Source organism: Stegostoma tigrinum, chromosome 8 (genome assembly GCF_030684315.1).
Source record: "Stegostoma tigrinum isolate sSteTig4 chromosome 8, sSteTig4.hap1, whole genome shotgun sequence".
Classification (NCBI taxonomy): domain Eukaryota; kingdom Metazoa; phylum Chordata; class Chondrichthyes; order Orectolobiformes; family Stegostomatidae; genus Stegostoma; species Stegostoma tigrinum.
The window spans coordinates 11,547,897-11,570,583 of record NC_081361.1 but is presented as its reverse complement, the minus strand read 5'-3'; the positions used below and the strand labels follow the sequence as shown (position 1 = coordinate 11,570,583).

At 41.5% G+C, this 22,687-nt stretch overlaps 1 protein-coding gene across 5 annotated transcripts in view; it reads left to right on the top strand.

The window, feature by feature from the left end:
- ralgps2 (Ral GEF with PH domain and SH3 binding motif 2) overlaps positions 1-16,480 on the top strand; it is a 397,302-nt gene extending 380,822 nt beyond the window's left edge. For all 5 annotated transcript variants that reach the window (XM_059647739.1, XM_059647737.1, XM_059647738.1 and 2 more), the window contains one exon: positions 14,270-16,480. In XM_059647739.1, coding sequence (XP_059503722.1) covers positions 14,270-14,299 — 30 coding nt within the window. In that variant the 3' untranslated portion in view covers positions 14,300-16,480. The remainder of the gene's footprint in view (positions 1-14,269) is intronic.
- The last annotated feature ends 6,207 nt before the right edge of the window (positions 16,481-22,687 follow it).

Below are 22,687 nucleotides of genomic sequence, written 5' to 3'. Positions count from 1 at the left end.
GGAATAAATAGGGAGAGTGGGGGAGGCGGACCGAAGATGCAGAGAAAAGAAGATAGGTGGAGAGGAGAGTATAGGTAGGGAGGGGATAGGTCAGTCCAGGGAAGACGGACAGGTCATGGAGGTGGGATGAGGTTAGTAGGTAGGAAATGGAGGTGCAGCTTGAGGTGGGAGGAAGGGATGGGTGAGAGGAAGAACAGGTTAGGGAGGCAGAGACAGGCTGGGCTGGTTTTGGGATGCAGTGGGGGAAGGGGACATTTTGAATCTGGTGAAGTCCACATCGATAACATTGGGCTGCAGGGTTCCCAAGCGGAATATGAGTTGCTGTTCCTGCAACCTTCGGGTGGCATCATTGTGGCACTGCAGGAGGCCCATGATGGGCATGTCATGTAAAGAATGGGAGAGGGAGTTAAAATGGTTCGGACTGGGAGGTGTAGTTGTTTATTGCAAACCGAGCAGAGGTGTTCTGCAAAGCAGTCCCCAAGCCTCCACTTGGTTTCCCCAATGTAGAGGAAGCCACACCGGGTACAATGGATACAGTATACCACATTGGCAGATGTGCAGGTGAACCTCTGCTTAATGTGGAATGTCATCTTGGGGCCTGGGATGGGGGTGAGGGACGAGGTCTGGGCGCAAATGTAGCACTTCCTGCGGTTGCAGGGGAAGGTGCCGGGTGTGGTGGGGTTGGAGGGCAGTGTGGAGCGAACAAGGGAGTCACGGAGAGAGTGGTCTCTCCGGAAGGCAGACAAGGGTGGGGATGGAAAAATGCCTTAGGTGGTGGGGTCGAATTGTAGATGGAGGAAGTGTCAGAGGATGATAGGTTGTATCCGGAGGTTGATGGGGTGGTGTGTGAGAATGAGGGGGATATTCTTGGGACGGTTGTGGCAGGGGCGGGGTGTGAAGGATGTGTTGCGGGAAATGCGGGAGACGTGGCCAAGGGCCTTCTCGACCACTGCGGGGGGTAAGTTGCGGTCGTTGAAGAACGCGGACATCTGGGATGTGCGGGAGTGGAATGCCTCATCCTGGGAGCAGATGCGGCAGAGGCGGAGGAATTGGGAATGGGGAATGGAATTTTTGCAGGAGGGTGGGTGGGAGGAGGTGTATTCTAGGTAGCTGTGGGAGTCGGTGGGCTTGAAATGGACATCAGTTTCTAGCTGGTTACCTGAGATGGAGACTGAGAAGTCGACGTAGGTGAGGGATGTGTTGGAGATGGCCCAGGTGAACTTGAGGTTGGGGTGGAAAGTGTTGGTGAAGTGGATGAACTGTTCGAGCTCCTCTGGGGAGCAAGAGGCGGCGCCGATACAGTCATCAATGTAACGGAGGAAGAGGTGGGGTTTGGGGCCTGTGTAGGTGCGGAAGAGGGACTGTTCCACGTAACCTACAAAGAGGCAGGCATAGCTTGGGCCCATGCGGGTACCTATGGCCACCCCCTTTGTCTGTAGGGAGTGGGAGGAATCGAAAGAGAAGTTGTTGAGGGTGAGGACGAGTTCGGCTAGGATCTGAACCATGTCCATGTTTGGGCATGTTTTTTAACATTCATGCCACACAAATGCCAAGCAATGACTATCTCCAATAAGAGACAATGTAATCGCCACCCTTTGACATTCAACGGTGTTACCACCACTGAAGCCCCCACTGTCACCATCTTTGGGTTACTATTGACCAGAAACTAAATTAGACTTGCCACATAAAGACAATGGCTACAAGAACAGGTGAGAGCTGTGAATACTGCAGTGAATAACTGTCACTTCCTGAATCCCAAAAGTCTGCCCACCATGGACACATCACAAGTCAGGAGTGTGTTGGAATCCTCCTCACTTGCCTGGATGAGTGCAGCTCCAACAACACTGAGAAAAGAAGCTTGATGTCATCCAGGATAAAGCAGCCTGTTTGATTGGCCCCACATCCTCAAGCATCAACACCCTCTGCCACTGACATTCATTAGCAATGGTGTACTATCTACAAGATGCATAGCAGAAATTCATCCAAGATCCTTAGACAGCACCTTCCAAACCCGCGACCACTAGATTGTGGGACTTAGAGATAGTTCATCCAGCCTCACATTTTATTAGATTGTGGGACTTAGTTGTGAGTAAGTTGACTGCTGCATTTCCTCCAATGCAGCAGTTACTCTATAAAGCGTTTTGATACCCTGAGATCATGAAAAGGTCTAAATAAGTTGGTTAAAATAGTATCAGAGATAATGGGAACTGCAGATGCTGGAGAATCCAAGATAATAAAATGTGAGGCTGGATGAACACAGCAGGCCCAGCAGCATCTCAGGAGCACAAAAGCTGACGTTTCGGGCCTAGACCCTTCATCAGAGAGGGGGATGGGGAGAGGGAACTGGAATAAATAGGGAGAGAGGGGGAGGCGGGACCGAAGATGGAGAGTAAAGAAGATAGGTGGAGAGAGTATAGGTGGGGAGGTAGGGAGGGGATAGGTCAGTCCAGGGAAGACGGACAGGTCAAGGAGGTGGGATGAGGTTAGTAGGTGGATAGGGGTGCGGCTTGGGGTGGGAGGAAGGGATGGGTGAGAGGAAGAACCGGTTAGGGAGGCAGAGACAGGTTGGACTGGTTTTGGGATGCAGTGGGTGGAGGGGAAGAGCTGGGCTGGTTGTGTGGTGCAGTGGGGGGAGGGGACAAACTGGGCTGGTTTAGGGATGCAGTAGGGGAAGGGGAGATTTTGAAACTGGTGAAGTCCACATTGATACCATTAGGCTGCAGGGTTCCCAGGCGGAATATGAGCTGCTGTTCCTGCAACCTTCGGGTGGCATCATTGTGGCACTGCAGGAGGCCCATGATGGACATGTCATCTAAAGAATGGGAGGGGGAGTGGAAATGGTTTGCGACTGGAAGGTGCAGTTGTTTGTTGCGAACTGAGCGGAGGTGTTCTGCAAAGCGGTCTCCAAGCCTCCGCTTGGTTTCCCCAATGTAGAGGAAGCCACACCGGGTACAGTGGATGCAGTATACCACATTGGCAGATGTGCAGGTGAACCTCTGCTTAATGTGGAATGTCATCTTGGGGCCTGGGATAGGGGTGAAGGAGGAGGTGTGGGGGCAAGTGTAGCATTTCCTGCGGTTGCAGGGGAAGGTGCCGGGTGTGGTGGGGTTGGAGGGCAGTGTGGAGCGAACAAGGGAGTCACGGAGAGAGTGGTCTCTCCGGAAAGCAGACAGGGTTGGGGATGGAAAAATGTCTTGGGTGGTGGGGTCGGATTGTAAATGGCGAAAGTGTCGGAGGATGATGCGTTGTATCCGGAGGTTGGTGGGGTGGTGTGTGAGAATGAGGGGTATCCTCCTAGGGCGGTTGTGGCGGGGGCGGGGTGTGAGGGATGTGTTGCGGGAAATACGGGAGACGCGGTCAAGGGCGTTCTCGATCACTGTGGGGGGAAAGTTGTGGTCCTTGAAGAACTTGGACATCTGGGATGTGCGGGAGTGGAATGTCTTATCGTGGGAGCAGATGCGGCGGAGGCGGAGGAATTGGGAATAGGGGATGGAATTTTTGCAGGAGGGGTATTCTAGGTAGCTGTGGGAGTTGGTGGGCTTGAAATGGACATCAGTTACAAGCTGGTTGCCTGAGATGGAGACTGAGAGGTCCAGGAAGATGAAGGATGTGCTGGAGATGGCCCAGGTGAACTGAAGGTTGGGGTGGAAGGTGTTGGTGAAGTGGATGAACTGTTCGAGCTCCTCTGGGGAGCAAGAGGCGGCGCCGATACAGTCATCAATGTACCGGAGGAAGAGGTGGGGTTTTGGGCCTGTGTAGGTGCGGAAGAGGGACTGTTCCACGTAACCTACAAAGAGGCAGGCATAACTGGGGCCCATGCGGGTGCCCATGGCCACCCCCTTAGTCTGTAGGAAGTGGGAGGAGTCAAAAGAAAAGTTGTTGAGGGTGAGGACGAGTTCAGCTAGGCGGATGAGAGTGTCGGTGGAGGGGGACTGGTCGGGCCTGCGGGACAGGAAGAAGCGGAGGGCCTTGAGGCCATCTGCATGCGGAATGCAGGTGTATAGGGACTGGACGTCCATGGTGAATATGAGGTGTTGGGGGCCAGGGTATTGGAAGTCCTGAAGGAGGTGGAGGGTGTGGGTGGTGTCACGGACGTAGGTGGGGAGTTCCTGGACCAAAGGGGAGAAAATGGAGTCCAGATAGGTGGAGATGAGTTTGGTGGGGCAGGAGCAGGCTGAGACGATGGGTCAACCAGGGCAGGCAGGTTTGTGGAATTTGTGAAGGAGATAGAAACGGGCCGTGCGGGGTTGGGGAACAATGAGGTTGGAGGCTGTGGGTGGGAGGTCCCCTGAGGTGATGAGGTCGTGAATGGTGTTGGAGATGATGGTTTGGTGCTCGGGTGTGGGGTCATGATCGAGGGGGCGGTAGGAGGTGGTGTCGGAGAGTTGGCGTCTGGCCTCGGCGATGTAGAGGTCAGTGCGCCATACTACCACTGCGCCGCCCTTGTCTGCGGGTTTGATGGTGAGGTTGGGGTTGGAGCGGAGGGAGCAGAGGGCTGCCCGTTCTGCGGGGGAGAGGTTGGAGTGGGTGAGAGGGGTGGAGTGGTTGAGGCGGTTAATGTCTCCCACCCCAAGCCGCACCCCCATCCACCTACTAACCTCATCCCACCTCCTTGACCTGTCCGTCTTCTCTGGACTGACCTATCCCCTCCCTACCTCCCCACCTTTTCTCTCTCCACCTATCTTCTTTACTCTCCAACTTCGGTCCGCCTCCCCCTCTCTCCCTATTTATTCCAGTTCCCTCTCCCCATCCCCCTCTCTGATGAAGGGTCTAGGCCCGAAACGTCAGCTTTTGTGCTCCTGAGATGCTGCTGGGCCTGCTGTGTTCATCCAGCCTCACATTTTATTATCTTAAATAAGTTGGTTTCTCTCTACATATTAAAAGCATGGAAAATGAGATGCTTTAGAATGTTAATGTTGACAGGTAACAATCAGTTGCAAAATTGAACTAGACCTGGATTTGCTTAATCTGTTTAACAGTTCTTCTATATGTAGAATACTGTCAAGTTAACGTTGGACAGTGCCCCAAGAAAATGTTGTTTTTATAGATTGGCTGTATAATCCTAACAAAACTGAAATCAGTGAGCATCGGGGGAAAACTCTCCACTGGTTGGAGCACTAAAATTCTTAGGCTATATCTGTTTTAAAATCATGGAAGCATTGCTGATGGACTAAATATTATTAGCAATTTTTTGGATCAGTAGATTGAGTTTTACAAAGCTTTGCTTCAGTGCAGCAGCTCAGATCAGCAGACTGGAGGAAAAATGTAGACTTACTAAATTATTAGAGGTACAAGTGAAGGTGACCTATTCACTTTTTGAAGGAGGCTTTCATAATGTGGCAATTCATTCTCTCCAGCATCAAAAAGATATAGCTAGGTGTTCCAATGTAGCATGCCATAATGGCTCTTCAGACTTGAAAGGGGCTTTGATGTTTAGAATATAAAATTACAAAGACACCGTAAATGTAAGGAAGACAGTAGGAAACACATGGAACTCCATTGGATACTCTAGTTCAGTGTATAGGGAGTCATTTTGATCATCATGGTCTGAGTGAAATTCTGATCATCAACCCACAACACACTTTCTCCGATTTTCCTTCCCCTTGAAATTAGCTGAGCAGCAATTGATCTGGAGTTTTTGGAGACTATTTCTTTGAAATTTTGTTTTTCCTTTTGGTGTCCTATTCCAGTAAAATTTCTGTGATTCCACAAATTTAAATTAATGCCAGAATTGATATTGGAAGTTATTGGTTCTTGCCTTTGTCTTTATGTTATCATTAGTGTCCCCATAAAAAAACTCTTCTCTAGATCAAATGTATATTTAGGATTCGGCTTTACATCAGCAGGTGGCAAAAACAGGGCTTCAAAAATGGGATATTCAAAGATTGTTTTGCTGTCGGTAAGAACAGCCAAAAAACATATTGCTCCCAAAAAGAAAGCTATGAAATCTTGAGATTTATATATCCAATTTTCCACTACATGCACCACCACCCCAACTCCACCTCCCCCCACCCCACCCCAGCCCCTCACTGTACTGACGAAAATAAGGGAACTGAAAACTGCGTGCTTGACCAAGAGAAACAGGGATTTGCCTGCCTTTTGAAGCCTGCTGTGGTTTTCATTTACTTGGAATCTGTTCCATACAAGGTAGCATTCATTTACTGGCTGAAATAGACAGTGGCATTTGCTACCACAGTTTATTTTGACATTAAGGCTTCCAGGATCTCTATTCAGAACCTTTGACACATTAAAGTGAAAGCATTTGTCATTTAGTTGTGATTCACTTTGGCAGTATATGGAGTGCCAAGTTTATGATGAGACATTTGAAAAAATAGACCTACAGCAAAACAATCTTTGAATATCCCATTTTTGGGGCGGCACAGTGGCTCAGTGGTTAGCACTGTGGCCTCACAGTACCAGGGACCTGGGTTCGATTCCAGCCTCGGGCAACTGTCTGTGTGGAGTTTGCACATTCTCCCCGTACCTGCATGGGTTTCCACCGGGTACTCCGGTTTCCTCCCACAGTCCAAAGACGTGCAGGTTAGGTGGATTGGCCATGCTAAAAATTCCCTGTAGTGTTCAGGGGTATGTGGGTTATAGGGGGATGGGTCTGGATGGGATGCTTCAAGGGGCAGTGTTGACTTGTTGGGCCAAAGGCCCTGTTTCCACACTGTAGGGAATCTAATCTTTATCTTCTTCTCACTGCAGCCTTTCACAAGCCAAATATCTTTTCTGTGATCCTTTAGTTTCATGTGATCTGTTCCTTCAGTGGAAAACTGCCATTCCCGTCAGATGTTGGACATTCCAGGCTATTATGTGAATTAACTGGTTGACTCAGTGCTCAAACACCAGATGTCTTCTGATTTAAGGTTGAAGCAGTACTGAACAATCTTGGATATATTAAGTTCAAGAAGTCATAACACTGTCTTCACTGATCCATTTAAATTTGAAAAAACAATGAAGCATCAGTTATATGGATACAATAACTTTCCATTTAGCGCAGAAAAAAATACAGATTGAGTAATCTATTACATTTGTAAGTTACAACTGCAGTTATACATAAACTTCCCCAACACACTGGGTGGTTTCTCATGGTAGTGTTTAATGAGCACCAAGGAATTGCCTCACACAAGCCAAGTGTGTTCCTCAAAAACAAGAGCTCCTGTATGAACAAATTTTTGCCCAACAATATTTTGAAGTCCACCACACAGAATAAACCTCTTTCTTTGATTAAACAACTTTGCTTAAATTTGATTTCAAGAAAGGAAATGTTAGTTGACATGGCTGCATTAGTTTTCAAGTGGATTTCAAAACTTTTATGTCCTATTGGGGCAAAATAGTTAAGAAATTCAATAACTCACTGACAGATGTATTTTTTCACATCTGTTTATTAATAGAATTGAAACAGGTTGGTTGAACATAAATTGAGACACAAATTTTCTTTGTGCAGATAATTAATTTACTGCACCAGTCCCAATTATTCTCCCATTTTCTATTGTTGTGGTTAAATCACCACAAGCTGCCTTTAATTCGCTATTTATTATGAAATCTCACAGACATTCAAGGACTGAAACTTTATTACATGTAGCAACCAAAATATCCCTCAAGTTAGCATGTTAAGCCTTAACTCAACTTGAATATTACCCAATCATTAGTGAAATTTAGTTACGATTCCAACCAACCATGCCTGTCTCTGATGTCCGAAGTTTGATCCTTGTGCAGTATTGTTCTTCAGAGTTCTGCTGAAGAAGTGTTCTTAAGTTGGATTCTTATACAGTTTTTTCATCCTTTAAAGCTTAGAGGTGACATTGTTATTGATCTTTTAGATTCTTTCATCCAAAATATTGATCCTCTGGAGCCCTTGAGTCTGCAACTTGCCTTCTCATCAGAAGTAACATCTTTGTTCCTTGTTGCATTTGGCATTGGCTTGTTTGTTTGAAGACACAGCGTTCCTGTGATTAGATCCTTAAATTTTTCTGCCGGACAATCATTTGTCCTTGTAGCATAAGCAGCCAGTTATCAAGCAAATATCAAAACAGTTTTGTTTATGTAGCCTCGATTCCTTTTTTTAGGCATGGCTGGTTGCTTTTAATTCATGTATAACCATAAACTTGTATTTTAACAGTTTATCCCAGGCATAATTATTGCTTCTTTCAATTTGTGAACAGCTAAAGTTCTGAAGTTTATAATATTGCACGGTCCAGATGAGATGTCAGTTAACAGCCATCATCTGTTTTTCTTCTAACCTTAATTACATGCTGAATTAACAGATGCACCTGTTTTTAATGTATATATTTACATGTGTTAAATAATGTATATACTATAATACAATTAAACCTTACAAACAAGGATCTAGTGGCACAGTGGTGGTATCTTTTCCTCTGGTTCAGAAGGTCCAAAATCAAGTCATACTGCAGGTAGTGATGACCAGAGAGGTCAAAGCATATCCAAAGAGGTTTATATAAAAATCCTTAAAAATAATCCGTAAAAAGAAAAAAGGACAGTATGATTTTCAAAAGAAGAACCATAGCACTCATCAAGTGAACTCTGTTGCTCCACAGATGTTGCCAGACCTGTTGAGTTTCTGCAACATTTTCTGTCTTCATATTATACATGATTTTTTCATGTCCATTACCTTATACCCATATTTCTTTCAAGCAAGTTATTTATAACATGCTCAATTAGAAAGCGACCCAAACAAACAATTAATTTTCCATCTTCCTGTGAGACAAGACATTCCTCTTTGAGGACATCTCATAATTTAAAGAAGGCATTTCTCTTTGGAAAGCAATCTGGAAATTGATGACTTATATCAATCCATTTTGTTTTAGAAATGTCATTTTTCCAACATTTCCTTGACACTGGCAAGGTCAATTTTCTATCTTGTCTATGCAACATTATTTTGTCAAATGAACATTGTCCCTAAAAGAATCAATGTCGATCCAACGTCCTATGAGCAACATTTTCTCAGTTTGCCCCTTGTGTTATTATTATAAACTTATAATATTAATATAAATTATTATTTTAATATTACGAGTTCAGCCCCCATTGTTGTTTCCATTCGTACTGATGTTTCATCAGCAAAGATTTTCTAAATTGCCCTTGTAATTTTGTTGGCTTCTCAGACTGATGGACAGCATTTATTATTCTTTCCGACCAAGAAAATGATAAACACTGCCATACTACAGGATCCATCTGGAAGACTGTCAAGTGGTGTATCACCCAAGATGACTAACTTCATATCTTGTGGATCACCCAAGGCTAGAAATTTGCATACACGTTTCTCTGATTTTGACATTTTCAGTGCGTTATTTATTCTCAAAACCTCTTCTACTGTTGCATCTTTTGCCATATCATATATCATAACTGGCATCAGGCCTAGTCTGGGAATGCAACCAGTCAGACTAACCAATCAAACTGCTCAACCCTGTCTATGTCTACCTTAGCTGCAAGATCCTCTTTCTGCAAGGGAAATCATCATTGTATATCATAAAGGTGGCTATTAGCTTCTCCTTGTGCTACCAATAGTAAATAGCTGGGTCTATGATTTAGTGAATACATTCTACTTTCAACAGGAAGGATCTAAATGAGAAATATTGCTTCTTGAAACATCATTTAACCCATACATATTCATGTTTAATTTATGTAGTTTCCTTTTTATGTTACTCACATCCTTAAGTGGCTTCAAAAATCACTTGATTTGCAAAAAGGCGACTTTTATATTGATCTGTTTACATTCCCAAAAGATCTATGAAAATCTTTTGGCTATGTTTCCTGCCAGAGGGAAATTGACTGTAATATGTTGAGCATTGATCCTCTTTAAAACCTGAGCCACTGATCTGGTTTAGCCTTGTTCATATTGTCTGGAGGCGCATTTTCTTTGCCTATCATCTGTGTGATACGGTTTGTTGTCTCCATTTGACATCTTAGTGCATGTAACAAATTATATACGGCTTTCCAATTCTTTTTATTTAGCATCCTTTATTATCTTAGCTTTAAATTTATCAGTAGAAGCATCTTTCTTCAAAGTAGGTTTCTTGGCATGCTCTAATGTTCTTATTCTAATTAAAGTATGACCTGTGTTCACCCTCTTAATTCATTTTGGACCACTTCTGCGGAATCTTTGCATCCTGTGATCAGAATTCCTTTCACAAGTCCATGGTCATTTCTAATGAGTCAAATTTCAGAAATTATACTGCATTTTCTGGCTTTCTACATCATTACTTCAATTTTCCATCCATGGATCTTGCCTTCTGTCCCTCATCTTTCACATCTAGTCACCATTTGTCAATGTTACGAACTCAGGAAAATGGGTAGTAGATAAATACCATGTACGTATAAAACACTGAAAAATTTGCTGAACTAGTGTTTCTATTACAAAAATCCCACATACTGCCTTGCATTAGGTTGGGAATTCCTTGAATTCAGTCATTAGAAAGACTAATGGAGTGTTCAGCTGCCTATGCCTAGGCTCTATTGTGAAAATTCCCTGGCTGAACTAATAAATTGCAACTCCACCTTTCTCTTCCTTGAAAACATTACTTAAGTAATTCCTTTTTGATTAAGCTTTAAATCCTGATCTAATATCTTCTTACATATTTGGTATGAAATTTTGCTCAATAAAACTCTTATAAATTGCCTCTGGATATGTTACTACATTAAAAATGCCATGTAGATACAAGTTATTAATTTTTTTTTCAAATGGGTGGGACCTTAAGCAAGCTATGCTTTAGTTGGCTGTCACCATGGTCAGATCCCAGTGCAGTTAGAGTGTTTGACCAAAGATATGTTGGTGTTGGAAGAGCCCCAGTACAGTTTAAATAGACATTTTAAATGGTGGAAGCGCTGAGCAAGACTCCAGTAAACACAATATATAATGTGTATTTATAAGGGATAGTCAATGATTTGTAATATAATTGGCATTTAACCCTGAATACATTTGCTGAAATTTCCTGTTATTTGTGAAGCCGTTTAATAAGAAAGATAGGTAAGCTTACAATTCAGAACATCACTTCATTTTTTTTTAAAAGACCTGTGTAAATGTTATCAACAAAAGATTAGCTCAACACAGATTGTGTTATTTTAGAGATAGTAGGAACTGCAGATACTAGAGAATCTGAGATAGCAAGGTGTAGAGCTGGATGAATACAACAGGCCAAGCAGCATCAGAAGAGCAGGAAAGCTGACGTTTCGGGTCTAGACCCTTCTTCAGTGTTAGTTACTTCACTGAGGGGTTTTATTTTTTCACATAGAAACAAGGTGATTGCCTCTCTCTGGAACAGTCATTTAAGTCTAACCTTAGTTCAAAGCAGAAGACTGGACTGTTTCAAAAAGATGCTGATGATGTGTTTATGACAGGTAGAGTAAACATGTATGTCATTAGGTTTTTTTTTCTGTTCAGAAGAATCTAGGATGAGCAATGTTTTACTAAATCTGTTCCAAAAACAGCAGGATTGAGGTTAGAAGTGACTTTAGTTTCTATGCTAGAAGGATTCAGGACAGTACGAGGAGAAGGTCACTAGTCTGTGAAACCAGGAGAGTTGATTGGAAACCTGAAAGTTATGAACACTGAGAAATAAAAATCTCAGATTGAGAAATTAACGTCAACAGATCTGGAAAATACCTTTGGATTGTCCACTGTCCACGGCAAAGATATTGCCAGGAATCAAAGCATAAAGAGTTGAGATGGGATGCAATTTCTTTGGACTTAGGTCTCTTTCAAGAAATAGGTCAAAAATTTACTTTGCTGTTATGATATCACCTAATTATCTTCCTTTTTTAAAATAATTTCTTATTTTATGTAATAAACTGTCTTCTGATAAAGACAATCTGAAGCCTCTTGAGAGAATCCCTCAGTGTTCAGCCACTATGTTAACAACTGAACAAAAAGAAAATAAACAAATGATCTCTCACACCAGATTTCTTTCTGAAATCTGACTGGTCCAGTAGTACCATCAGCTGGGACCATAATATATCAATATCCTTGACGTCCTTGATGAAGTTTTTACAGACAACAATACCAAAGGACAGTATGTGGTGTCAAATGAAAGGATCTGCATGCCACCATCTGTAACTGTTCACCCACTTTGTATTGGAAAAGAGATGAGGCGTACTGATTTTGAGGCTGTTTGGACTGAAATGGAAACAGTAACTGCAGGCAAGAGGAAAGCACACATGAGCTACGAGCAAACAAAACATGGATGCTCTCACTGTTGTCTTTGCCATCTGCAAAGGAAGCTGCCACACACAACAGCCTGAGTATCCACGAAAGGCAATTGTTCAATCCGGGAGTGACTTACACTCTGGGTTCAATCCATTGTATCCCAATGCGGAAGGCTGCCTTATTTGAAAACGCATATAGTCTTCTGTTCAGTGATCGTTAAAATAAAAATCAATCTTGTAATGCTGTACTACTTTATGAAAACAAAATAAAATCCCTGTGATTGCATGAAATATACAGTACCTGTCACAATTCTTGGAAAGTTATCTTTCTGTTGGTCTGAGTACAACCTCAAGCAAAGGCTTTATTTTTATATCTATCTCCAGTGAAACTTCAATATAGGATTCACAATGGAAAAGCCCAGGTCTCTCCAAGTGTCTACTTTAATCTCTGATCCTTTTCAGGCAATACTTATTGGTGTATGAAGTGGCGCAGTACCATGGATAATGGGTTGATTGGCGACAGAGAGGAGAGATGAATGAATCTTTATCAGCAAGCTCTTTGCAAGGAATACCACTAAGCTCGGGCCTCAATTATTTACAATCTTAATATTGACATGGATGAAAGGACCAAATGTATGATGGCTAGATTTAGTAATGACATCAAGTATGTAGGAAAGCTGTGTGTCAAGAGGTGCCAAAGAGCCTGCAAAGAGGTATAGGTGAATTAAGTGAGTGGACAAAAAAATTAGTAGACGAATTATAATTAGCCAAAATGTAGGGTAGTCCAGTTTGGTAGAATAGAAAAGCAGTTTACTGTCTGAAAGGAGAATTTGTGGAACTTGATGGTGTGAACGAATCTGAGAGTCCTGGTGCATGAACCAAAAAAATCAGTATGCTGATACAATAATTGTTTAAGAAGATAAATGGAATGCTGTAATTTATTGCAAGGGGTTTGGGATGTGAAATAGTGAAGTTTTACTGCAGCTGTCAGGGTCTTATTGATATCATATCTTGAGTACTGTTCTGGTCTCCTTATCTGGAAAAAAAGACAGAATTGTATTAAAAATAGTTAGAGAAGATTTATTTGACTTATTCCTGCAATGAAGTTATTACCAATGAAGAAAAGTTGCACAGATTAGGCCTTTACCCATTGGAGTGTAGAAGAAATGGAGGTATCTTATTGAAACGTGGGCTCCTAGGGAACTTGATATGGCATTACCTGGAGGCTGTTTCCTCTAATGGGGATGGCACAAACTTGGCTACACATTTGAAAATTAAGTGGTGTCTCTCTTTCATGAATTAGATTGTTCTCTGAGAGTGCTGAATCTGTGCAATTCTCTTTACCAGAAAGCAGTGGTACTGGGTCATTGAAGTTACTCAAGGCTGAATTAGGTATGTTTTTGATAAACAAAGCAGTCAGGACTAATTGGGGGAAAGTGGAGTTAAGGCCATGACCACATCAACCATGATTTTACTGAATGGTGGACCAAGTTAGAAGGCTGAAAGATGTACTCTTATTGCTATGTACCTTGTTCCTACTACCCTATAGTAGAATTCAAATATGAAGCAGGGCCGCCATATTTTAATTATAATTCTTAAAGTTGGAGTCATTAACCAGTTCATAATACTTTACAGCAACATGACTAGATATCTTGCTGTTAATTGTCAAATATCAGTTTTTGGGAATCAAAATGAGAGATTAACAACCACAATTTGTTTTTCCAAGTGCACTTTAGGAAAAAATATAAGAAAATGTGCCAATAAGGGTCTAGGCCCGAAACGTCAGCTTTTGTGCACCTAAGCTGCTGCTGGCCTGCTGTGTTCAACCAGCTTCACACTTCGTTATCTCTATTTCTTATATTTCTGTTTGTTAAATACCAGAAAGCAGTGTAATCTGTATATAAATGCTGAGATTTTAAATATTTTTGATCGTGATTGTTCAAGCATTCTCAGTAGAAGTTAAAATATTGGACAGCTTGTTTAGAATGGAATATGTCCTTGAGCACTAACAAAATTGCAAATTTATAGTTCTGATGAAAAATAAAGATTTTAATTCCTTAGGTGAGGTAATTGTTTTATCTAATAACTTGCAATGTTACCTCCACAGGTCCCTGCGAACTTAATGTCTTTTGAATGACTGAAACACTGACTGAGTTCAGAAATTGACTTGGATGCAGGCTTGATAAAAATGTGCAGTTCGTGAAAGGACGTTATGGAAATGTTCCAGCAATTTGTTCTTTCTGTGCCAGAATTGAATCCAGGGATGTGCTTAATGTCTTCATATTCAAGCACTGACCACACAGCACTAACCGCTAAGACTGAATGGGAATAATGCGGTAGGCCTGGAATAGCTGAGAAGCATTTGATAAATTGAGCTGAATGTCTATGGACTGTGCACTCCAATTGCACTGACTTCCCTGTGGAACCACTGCCTTAAGCAAGAAATACGTTACACCAAATAGTGTACACAATATATCCAGTAAAGCTGGACTTTTGATACAGAAAATCCAGCTGGATTACAGTTATTGTAGTTAACAGTTTTGGGAGAGCTTTCTTAGCTTATTTTTTGTTTCTTTTTCCTTCAGCATTCGTTCGCTAAATGCCCTAGTCTAGTTAACCCATGTTGGGTGTGGAAACAGAATGAACTATCTGCAGACGTCAGTATTACCGTGTAGAATAATTGCACATCCATAGGTTTTTAATACCTAAAAATATTTTATTTTGTTTGAAAAAGTGTTTTTTAACTGAACTGTTTTGTACCCAGCGTAATTTCTTTTTTTTTGGTTTTTACAATGTGAACATTTTTCCTGTGGATTTTATCTGCTGCAATCTTGAATGAAGAAACCTACCTGTGGTAACTTTGTACTATGAACGTTTAGACATGCCATTTGATTATTGTATATTTTTCTCAATCTCTTTCACTAATGTATACAGCTTGCTTTGAATCTCGCACATCCTGCTAACACACAGCCAGTATTCTATGAAGTAACCCTTGAAGTACAACTGAACCTTATAACTTTCTAATGCTTTTTGTGTGACTGATGTGTTTTCCACAACTCTGGATGTGCTGTATGTATGTGAGTTTGCACAAGCAAGTTTAAACATCCTTTAGGTACGTATTAAAGAAAGTTTTCCTCTTCTAACCATGTCTTAGAAATGCAAACAGGTGGTGCAACCATTATGTATTGTTCCAACAAATTCATTTTATTGGGAGAGTAGTTTAAACTATTTTCATGGTTGTATCCCACATGTTCAGCTGTGGTCCTCAAATGTCTGATGATCTATTGTGGCCCCGCAAGTAAACAACTAATTATTTTGTTTCCCTTCTTTTTATTACATCCAAAACAAAACAACATCATCACTTCTAATAGGTCATGAAAAACACTGTCACAGCAAGTGTACAGCCCTAACCTCCTGTCCGTACAAATAGTTCCTAACAGAAGTCCAGTTGACAGTTGTGCTAACACAAGTCATTTTAAATCACATTTGAATACGATTAGAACAGCTAATTGAAGCCATATTTATTGTGCTGAATCAGCTGATTTACCATTGGTCGTTCTAGTATTCCTAACCCTGCAAACTTATACTCCAAAGACAATACTTAACAGTGAAGTATTGTTAGCTGAGATTATCATTTTGGGAATTAATAAGAGGTACAACAAATGTGTAACCTTAAAATTAAGCTGGATATTTGTGAAGTGAAGTAGAAAAGTTTGTTATCGCGTGCCAGCTGATCTTTCAATCCAACTATTTACTAAGTTCTTAAGTTCAGCCTTTTTGTTGGAGAATTTCAGTGAACATTGTCTTCTACATGGTTGATGAAGAAAAGATTCCACCGAGGTTTTTCCGAGGGATGCTGGAAAGCAAACATTCTATTAACAAGGGAATTAAAGGCACAGGTAGAAAATTGACACTTCTCCTCATTAGAATGTGCTAGGAAAAGACAGACACTAAGAGCTATATTCAAGTAAGTACTACAAAAAAGAAATCAACTTTAGTTTTATTGTTTATTGTATTGCTTTTGTTTATGTACAATAAGGGATTGCTGTACCAAAGCTTAATAGTTATAAAAGATTATGACCGTTCTAATATTAGCCATTAATTTGAAGCTTTGACATCGAAGTTACTTCTGATTTACTTTGATTGATACTTCATTTTGGCTGTCCAAATACTACACTGAAATAAATTTCATTTAGGATGTGGGAAACAAGGGGATAGACCTTGGGGTGAAATGTTTCACTGGATCTACTGAAGAAGAATGCTAAGTATAGACCCTAATGTAAGAGGATGCTGGATGTAAAATAAAATATTTCCAACATTCTTGATTGAACCTCAAATATTGTTGTTCTAAAACAATGGATGTCATGGCACAGGGAAAGAAGAAACAAATTAATCATTCTATGATATCAAGGTAAAGTTATTGAATTAGTTCAGGAAAATTTTTAAGATCCTGATTGTGCTTTCTGTCATTACAGCCAACGTGGCTGGAAATGTGTCTTTCACCATGACTATACATGCCATGTTAATTGTGACAAGCTACAAGATTTATTTCCTTTGTTGAAGTGCTTGAAAATTTCTCTTACAATGTTTCATAAAAATCCCAAATAACTGAACTGCTACATAAGCATTGCCAGTAGAGAATTCTGACGTGAAATTATCTACACTTCACCTGCAACACAAGTTCATGGTGTTGCAACAGGACTTGCATCACTATCCTCAACGGTGATCTGTAACAGTTCCTTCTAACATTAACAGAGAGAAACATATTTTCTCTACAATCACTCAGCATGGTTTTTGAACACAAAAATTGATCTATTTTACAGTAACTGTAATTTTTTACAGTAACTGCAACTTCTAAAAATAATATTTTAAATACAGTCTAAAGTCTCTTCAATAATTAAAATAGGAAAGTCCCCTGTTTGGATTTGAATGTTTGCCGGCCTGCCTCTGACATCTCACCTCAACACTATGGTGCTGCTAACTTCTGTCTTTCATCTTACTTCTGTACTATTTCAGAAATCAAGCCAAATCTCCACGTAAAAGAAATTTGTAGTGTTCTCGTAACATGCATTTATAGAATTTACACATGGATTAATCAGAAACATTTGTTTTGTTTCAGATTATTTTTGATCTGCCTATCAAACCATTTTGTCTGTGAGTTCTGAGGAAGGGTTACAGGACATGAAACATTAACTCTGATTTTTCTTCACAGATGCTGCCAAACGTGCTGAGCTTTTCCAGCAACTTCTGTTTTTCTTCTTGATTAACAGTACCCACAGTCCTTTTGGATATATTGTCTACTTGCTTCACTTTGCTCTCACCCTCTCTAATTGTAACACCCCAACGATGAATGTTACGAGTTCATATTTATTGTTAAACTTGTAGACAAATATGCTGTATTTTTGATTTCAATTTACAAATTTTATTTCCAGTCTCATAGATGTTGAATCTTAAAAGTACAATTAACTGTAAAGCACCTTGAGGTATCCAGTATATGGATGCAGTGTAAAATGCTTGCTACTGCTTCTTTTTCTCATGCCTGTAAAAGCTTGCCACAAGTCCTTTACTTCCAAATTGATAATACTACCTTTCAAACTTTTCTCCATCCCATCCAAGCCTCAGAATACTATCACTTAACCTTTCATTTTCCTGCCATCCGACTAACTCCAATAGACTATCCTGTCCCTGCCCAGTGTTATTCCCTTGGTTTCTTTGCCCACATGAATGACATTGTCTCTTCTACATTCTGGTTCTTTATTTTCTACTTGCAACCCTGAAAAGAAATTCGCCGGCAAACAGCTTTGAGCAGTTCCAGGGATAATGGTATAACCCTTTGCTGAAGATGTTCTGACCATAGTTAGTGTAGAATCACAAACGGCAGCGCAACTAAGCTGAGCAATGGAGGGAAGTTAGTCATTTGTCAGGAGTTGTTTTTTAGTAATGTTGAAGGCATTGAAAACATTGAGAAGAGAACTTGTATCAGTCCATTTTGAGTCTGAGAATGGAAATAATCATGACTGAGAAGTGACAGTAGCAATTGTTGGATGAATGGAATGAATTTGTGTTGTGATGGCAAATTCAAAGATTTGTTGAAAATAAGGGTGTTAGAGATCGAGTGGTTGTTTGCTATTAGAGTAAGACGATATTGCAATTCAGCTTGAATACTGAGCCAAAGTTTCTAGAGTTTGAAACCAGAACCTATTGATCCAGAGTGCTGCCACTTAGCTAAGGTAGATTTGTCTTTGTCTGCTTTATGCAAGTACATTTTGTCTGCCTTTTCACGTTTTGTTGGTATTTTGTAATTATTTTCTTTGGAAAACCAGCAGTCCATTCCAACAGCTCTCCAAAAAGTCTGCAATCGCGAGACAAAATGATGTATTTTCCCGCAAGGACTAGGGATTGTCTGATCAATGATAATTAAAATGCAATATGTAATAGCACGTTTAATGACCTAGATATTCAACCCCCTATCTAATGGCAGCAACAGTGACATCAGAAGTTCCTGGGTGCCAGTTTGCACTGGAAACAGGAACTCTTGATACCTGAAAGATGAATCCTTGTGAACCCTCACTGATGGCATCTGGATACCTCTTGGTATCTAGACTGATCGATTGAGAGCATTTTCTACAGGTCTGAAGCCTGCCCAGGAGTGCAGCTCTAACGAAATCAAGGAAAAACTCACTTGACTTCACCCTCACCAATCTGCCTGCCACTGATGTATCTAAGCATGGTGAGGTCACGGCGACAGCCTTAACATAAAGGCAGTGTTTGACAATGTGTCGTCAGGGATCCCTTGCAATACTGGAATCAGTGGGAATCACGGGAACACTTTCTGGTTGGAGTCACACCATGCAGATAAGAAAATAAAATTAGTTGTTGGAAGTCAGTCATCTCAGCTCCAGCACATCTTTTCAGGAGCTCCTCAGGATAGTGCCTTCATCTGCTTCATCAATGACCTTCCCTCCATCATTAGGTCAGAAGTAGAATGTTCAGCACCAACTCCTCAGATACTGAAGCAGTTCAAATGCAACATGCTGTGAACAATATCCAGGCTTGGGCTGACAATTGGCAAGTAAAATTCATGGCATGCAAATTCCATGACCATCTCCAATAAGGGACCCAGTAAACTACAATCCCTTGACGTTCAACAATGTTACCATTCATTGAATCCCCCACAATCAACATTCTTGGGTTACCATTGACCAGAGACTGAACTGGATTTCCATCTAAATACACTGTCCACAAGAGCAGATCAGAGGCGGTGGTGAGTGAGTGAGTTCCTGACTCCACAAAATCTGCTTATCATCTACAAGACACAAGTCAGGAGTATGATGGCATACTTTCCCTCTGTAGTGCAAGCAGCGCACCTGATTGGCACCACATCCATAAACATCCACTCCCTCCACCATTGAAATTCAATAGCAGCAGTTGGTGCTATGTACAAGATGCGCTGCAAAAATTCACCAAAATCCTTAGACAGTACCTTCGCAACCTATGACCATTTCCATCTAGAAGGACAAGGGCAGCAGATACATGGGAACACCATCGGCAGGTTCCACTTTTGTCACCATCTTGACTTGGAAATATATCACCGGTCTTTCAGTGGCATTACTTCAAAATTATAGAATTCCCTCCCAACCAGCATTGTGGATTTACTTGCAACACATGCAGGGGTTTAAGACAGCAGCTCATCATTGCTTTCTCGAGGGCCACCAGGCATGGCGATAAATACTGGCTCCGTCAGTAACATCCTGTCATATGAGTGACTTCTTTAAAAAGTGTAGTGTTGAATCATACCTTTTATAGTTTCAATCCTTCGATAATGTAATAACGCTTCCCGGTACAGTCCATCAGTGCAAAAAGTGGTCATTTAACCCCTCAAGTCTGTACTTGCTCCCAAAAAATTATCCAGCTTAACCCCATTCTCTAGCCCTATCTCCATAGCCCTCTAAATTCATCACTTACAAATAGTTCTCTTTTGAAATCTCCAGTGGGATTTGCCTTTCCCACTCTCCCAGGCAGTGCATTCCACATCCTAACAACTCCCTGAATAAATAAGTTTCTCCTCATCTAACTTCTAGCTCTCTTTTGCTGACAATCATGCAATTGTGATCCATAGTTACTACCATACCAATTAGAGGAAACAGCATATCCTCCTTTACTCTGTTAAAATTTTGCATAACTTTGCCTCCGTAAGGTCACCTCTTAATTTTTTCTGCTCCAAAGAGAATAAGTCCAATTTCTCTAATCTTTCTTTGTAACTAAAATACCTCATTCCTAGTATCATTCCAGTAAAACTCCTTTGCACTTTCTCCAGAACTTTAACATATTCCCTTTAAATAAGGTGCCCGGACTAAACACAATATTCCGAATGTGATCTGACCAATGATTTGTAGATGTGTAGAATCACTTGCACGCTTTTATACTTGATGACTGTATTCATAAACAAAAATTCGACAAGCCTTTTTAACAGCTATTTAACTTGCATGTCCACCTTCAGTGAATTATGCAGTTAAAACCTTGAGGACCCTCTGCTGTTGTACTCAGCATTGAGCCTTTATTGTCTCTCCATGTTAACATAGAACATTACAGCACAGTACAGGCCCTTCGGCCCTCGATGTTGTGCTGACCAGTCATACTGATCTCAAGCCCATCTAACCTACACTATTCCATGTACGTCCATATGCTTATCCAGTTTCTTCAACCAACATACACTACCTCACATTTCTCTGTATTGAAATTCATCTGCCATTTTGAGTGGGGGAATCAAATTGTGCAGGGCAGTTACAGCAACGAATTCGTAGTGCCCATTTAGGATATTACTCTATGAACTATGTCATGGTGCCAACGAGGGGGCAGGCTTTCTTTGATCTGGTAATGGGTATTGAGGCATGCTTGATAATTGACCTCAAAGTAAATAATCTTCTGGAAAATAATGCTCATAACATGACAGAATTTAATATTCAGTTCAGTAGTGAGACCCCTTGGGTTGGAAACAGCTTTGTTTAACTTCAAGGGAATTACAGTGAAATGAGGATTGAACTGTGTAGAAAGAAACACTAAGCAAGCAGTGGCAGACATTTAAGGAGGTAGTTCATGACTCTCAGCAAACATGCATTGCAGCAAGGAGGACTGATTCTTAGAGCGGGATAAACCATGGCTGACTGAGGAACATAAGGAGAGTACCTCAACCAGACCCATGTTGCCCACCCTATCTTTGTATACCTGCATTTATCTTGGCCAATGCACTTAATCTGCACATCCCTGGACACTACAGGGCAATTTAGCTTGGCCAATCCACCTAACCTGTTCATCTTTGGACTGTGGGAAGAAACCTGAGCACTTGGCAGAATCAGTGCAGACACAGGAAAAATGTTTAAACTCCAAACAGTCACCCAAAGCGGGATTCGGACCAGAGTCCCAGTGCTGTGAGACAGCAGTGTTAACCAGTAGCCACCGTGCCACATGCTTCATTTCCTCACCAGATCCAGTACAGCTTCCTCCTGGTAGGACTGGAAATGTATTGTTCTAGAAAGTTTGCCTGAACACATTGAAGGAATTTCTCATCTCCCATGCCCCATACTCTATCCCAGAGTACCCTAGGATAATAAAATCACCAACTATCACAACCATATATGTCTTGCACATTTATGTAATCAGTCTATATATACTCTCTTATACTTGCTCCGCACTATTTGGAGGTCTGTCATAAGTATTCAACTAGGTCACCGCTCCCGTCTCATTACTCACCACCTATCCGCAACTGTTCAAGAAGGTAGCTCACCATTACCTTCTCATGGCCAACTAGAGACGGGCAATAAATGCTGGCCAGCAAGAGATGCCCATGTTTTATGTGTGATTTAAAAAAAACAATTCTAAGTCAGGACTGCATCTCATTCAAGAGTATGAAACTATCTCTGTCTGCTACACCTCCTCCCTTTTTACCCAGAGGTAGTAGGAGCTGCTGATGCTGAAGAATCTGAGATAACGCAGTGTGAAGCCGGATGAACACAGCAGGCCAAGCAGCATCAGAGGAGCAGGATCTGAAGAAGGGTCTTGACCTGAAACGTCAACTTTCCTGCTCCTCTGATGCTGCTTTGCCTGTTCTGTTCTTCCAGCTTCACACCATGTTATCCCTTTATACCCATCTTGTTACTACTAAAAACCTTATAACCTGGGATGTGAAGTATCCAGTCCAATTCTGGTTTGAGCCATATTTCTGTCAATGCCAGAAGTGATTGGAATGAGGACTGGGTGGATCTTATTGACTATGGGATCCTTGATTGGGGTTGTTAACCTGGGCCAATCAGGGAGCCCTGGCTGACAGATGTAAACAGGAAATTCAGACAGCCTCCTGTATCTAGGGACTGGCTCTGAGCTGGCTGGTCAAAGCCTATGTACATTGATGGGCAAATAAAGAGTGACTTGGATACCAGCCTCTTCGCAGTTATTCCATTGGTGACATGAGAAAATAGTTTGCGCCTGAGGAAAATTTACTTGCAACAGTGATCGTTGATTTGGCACA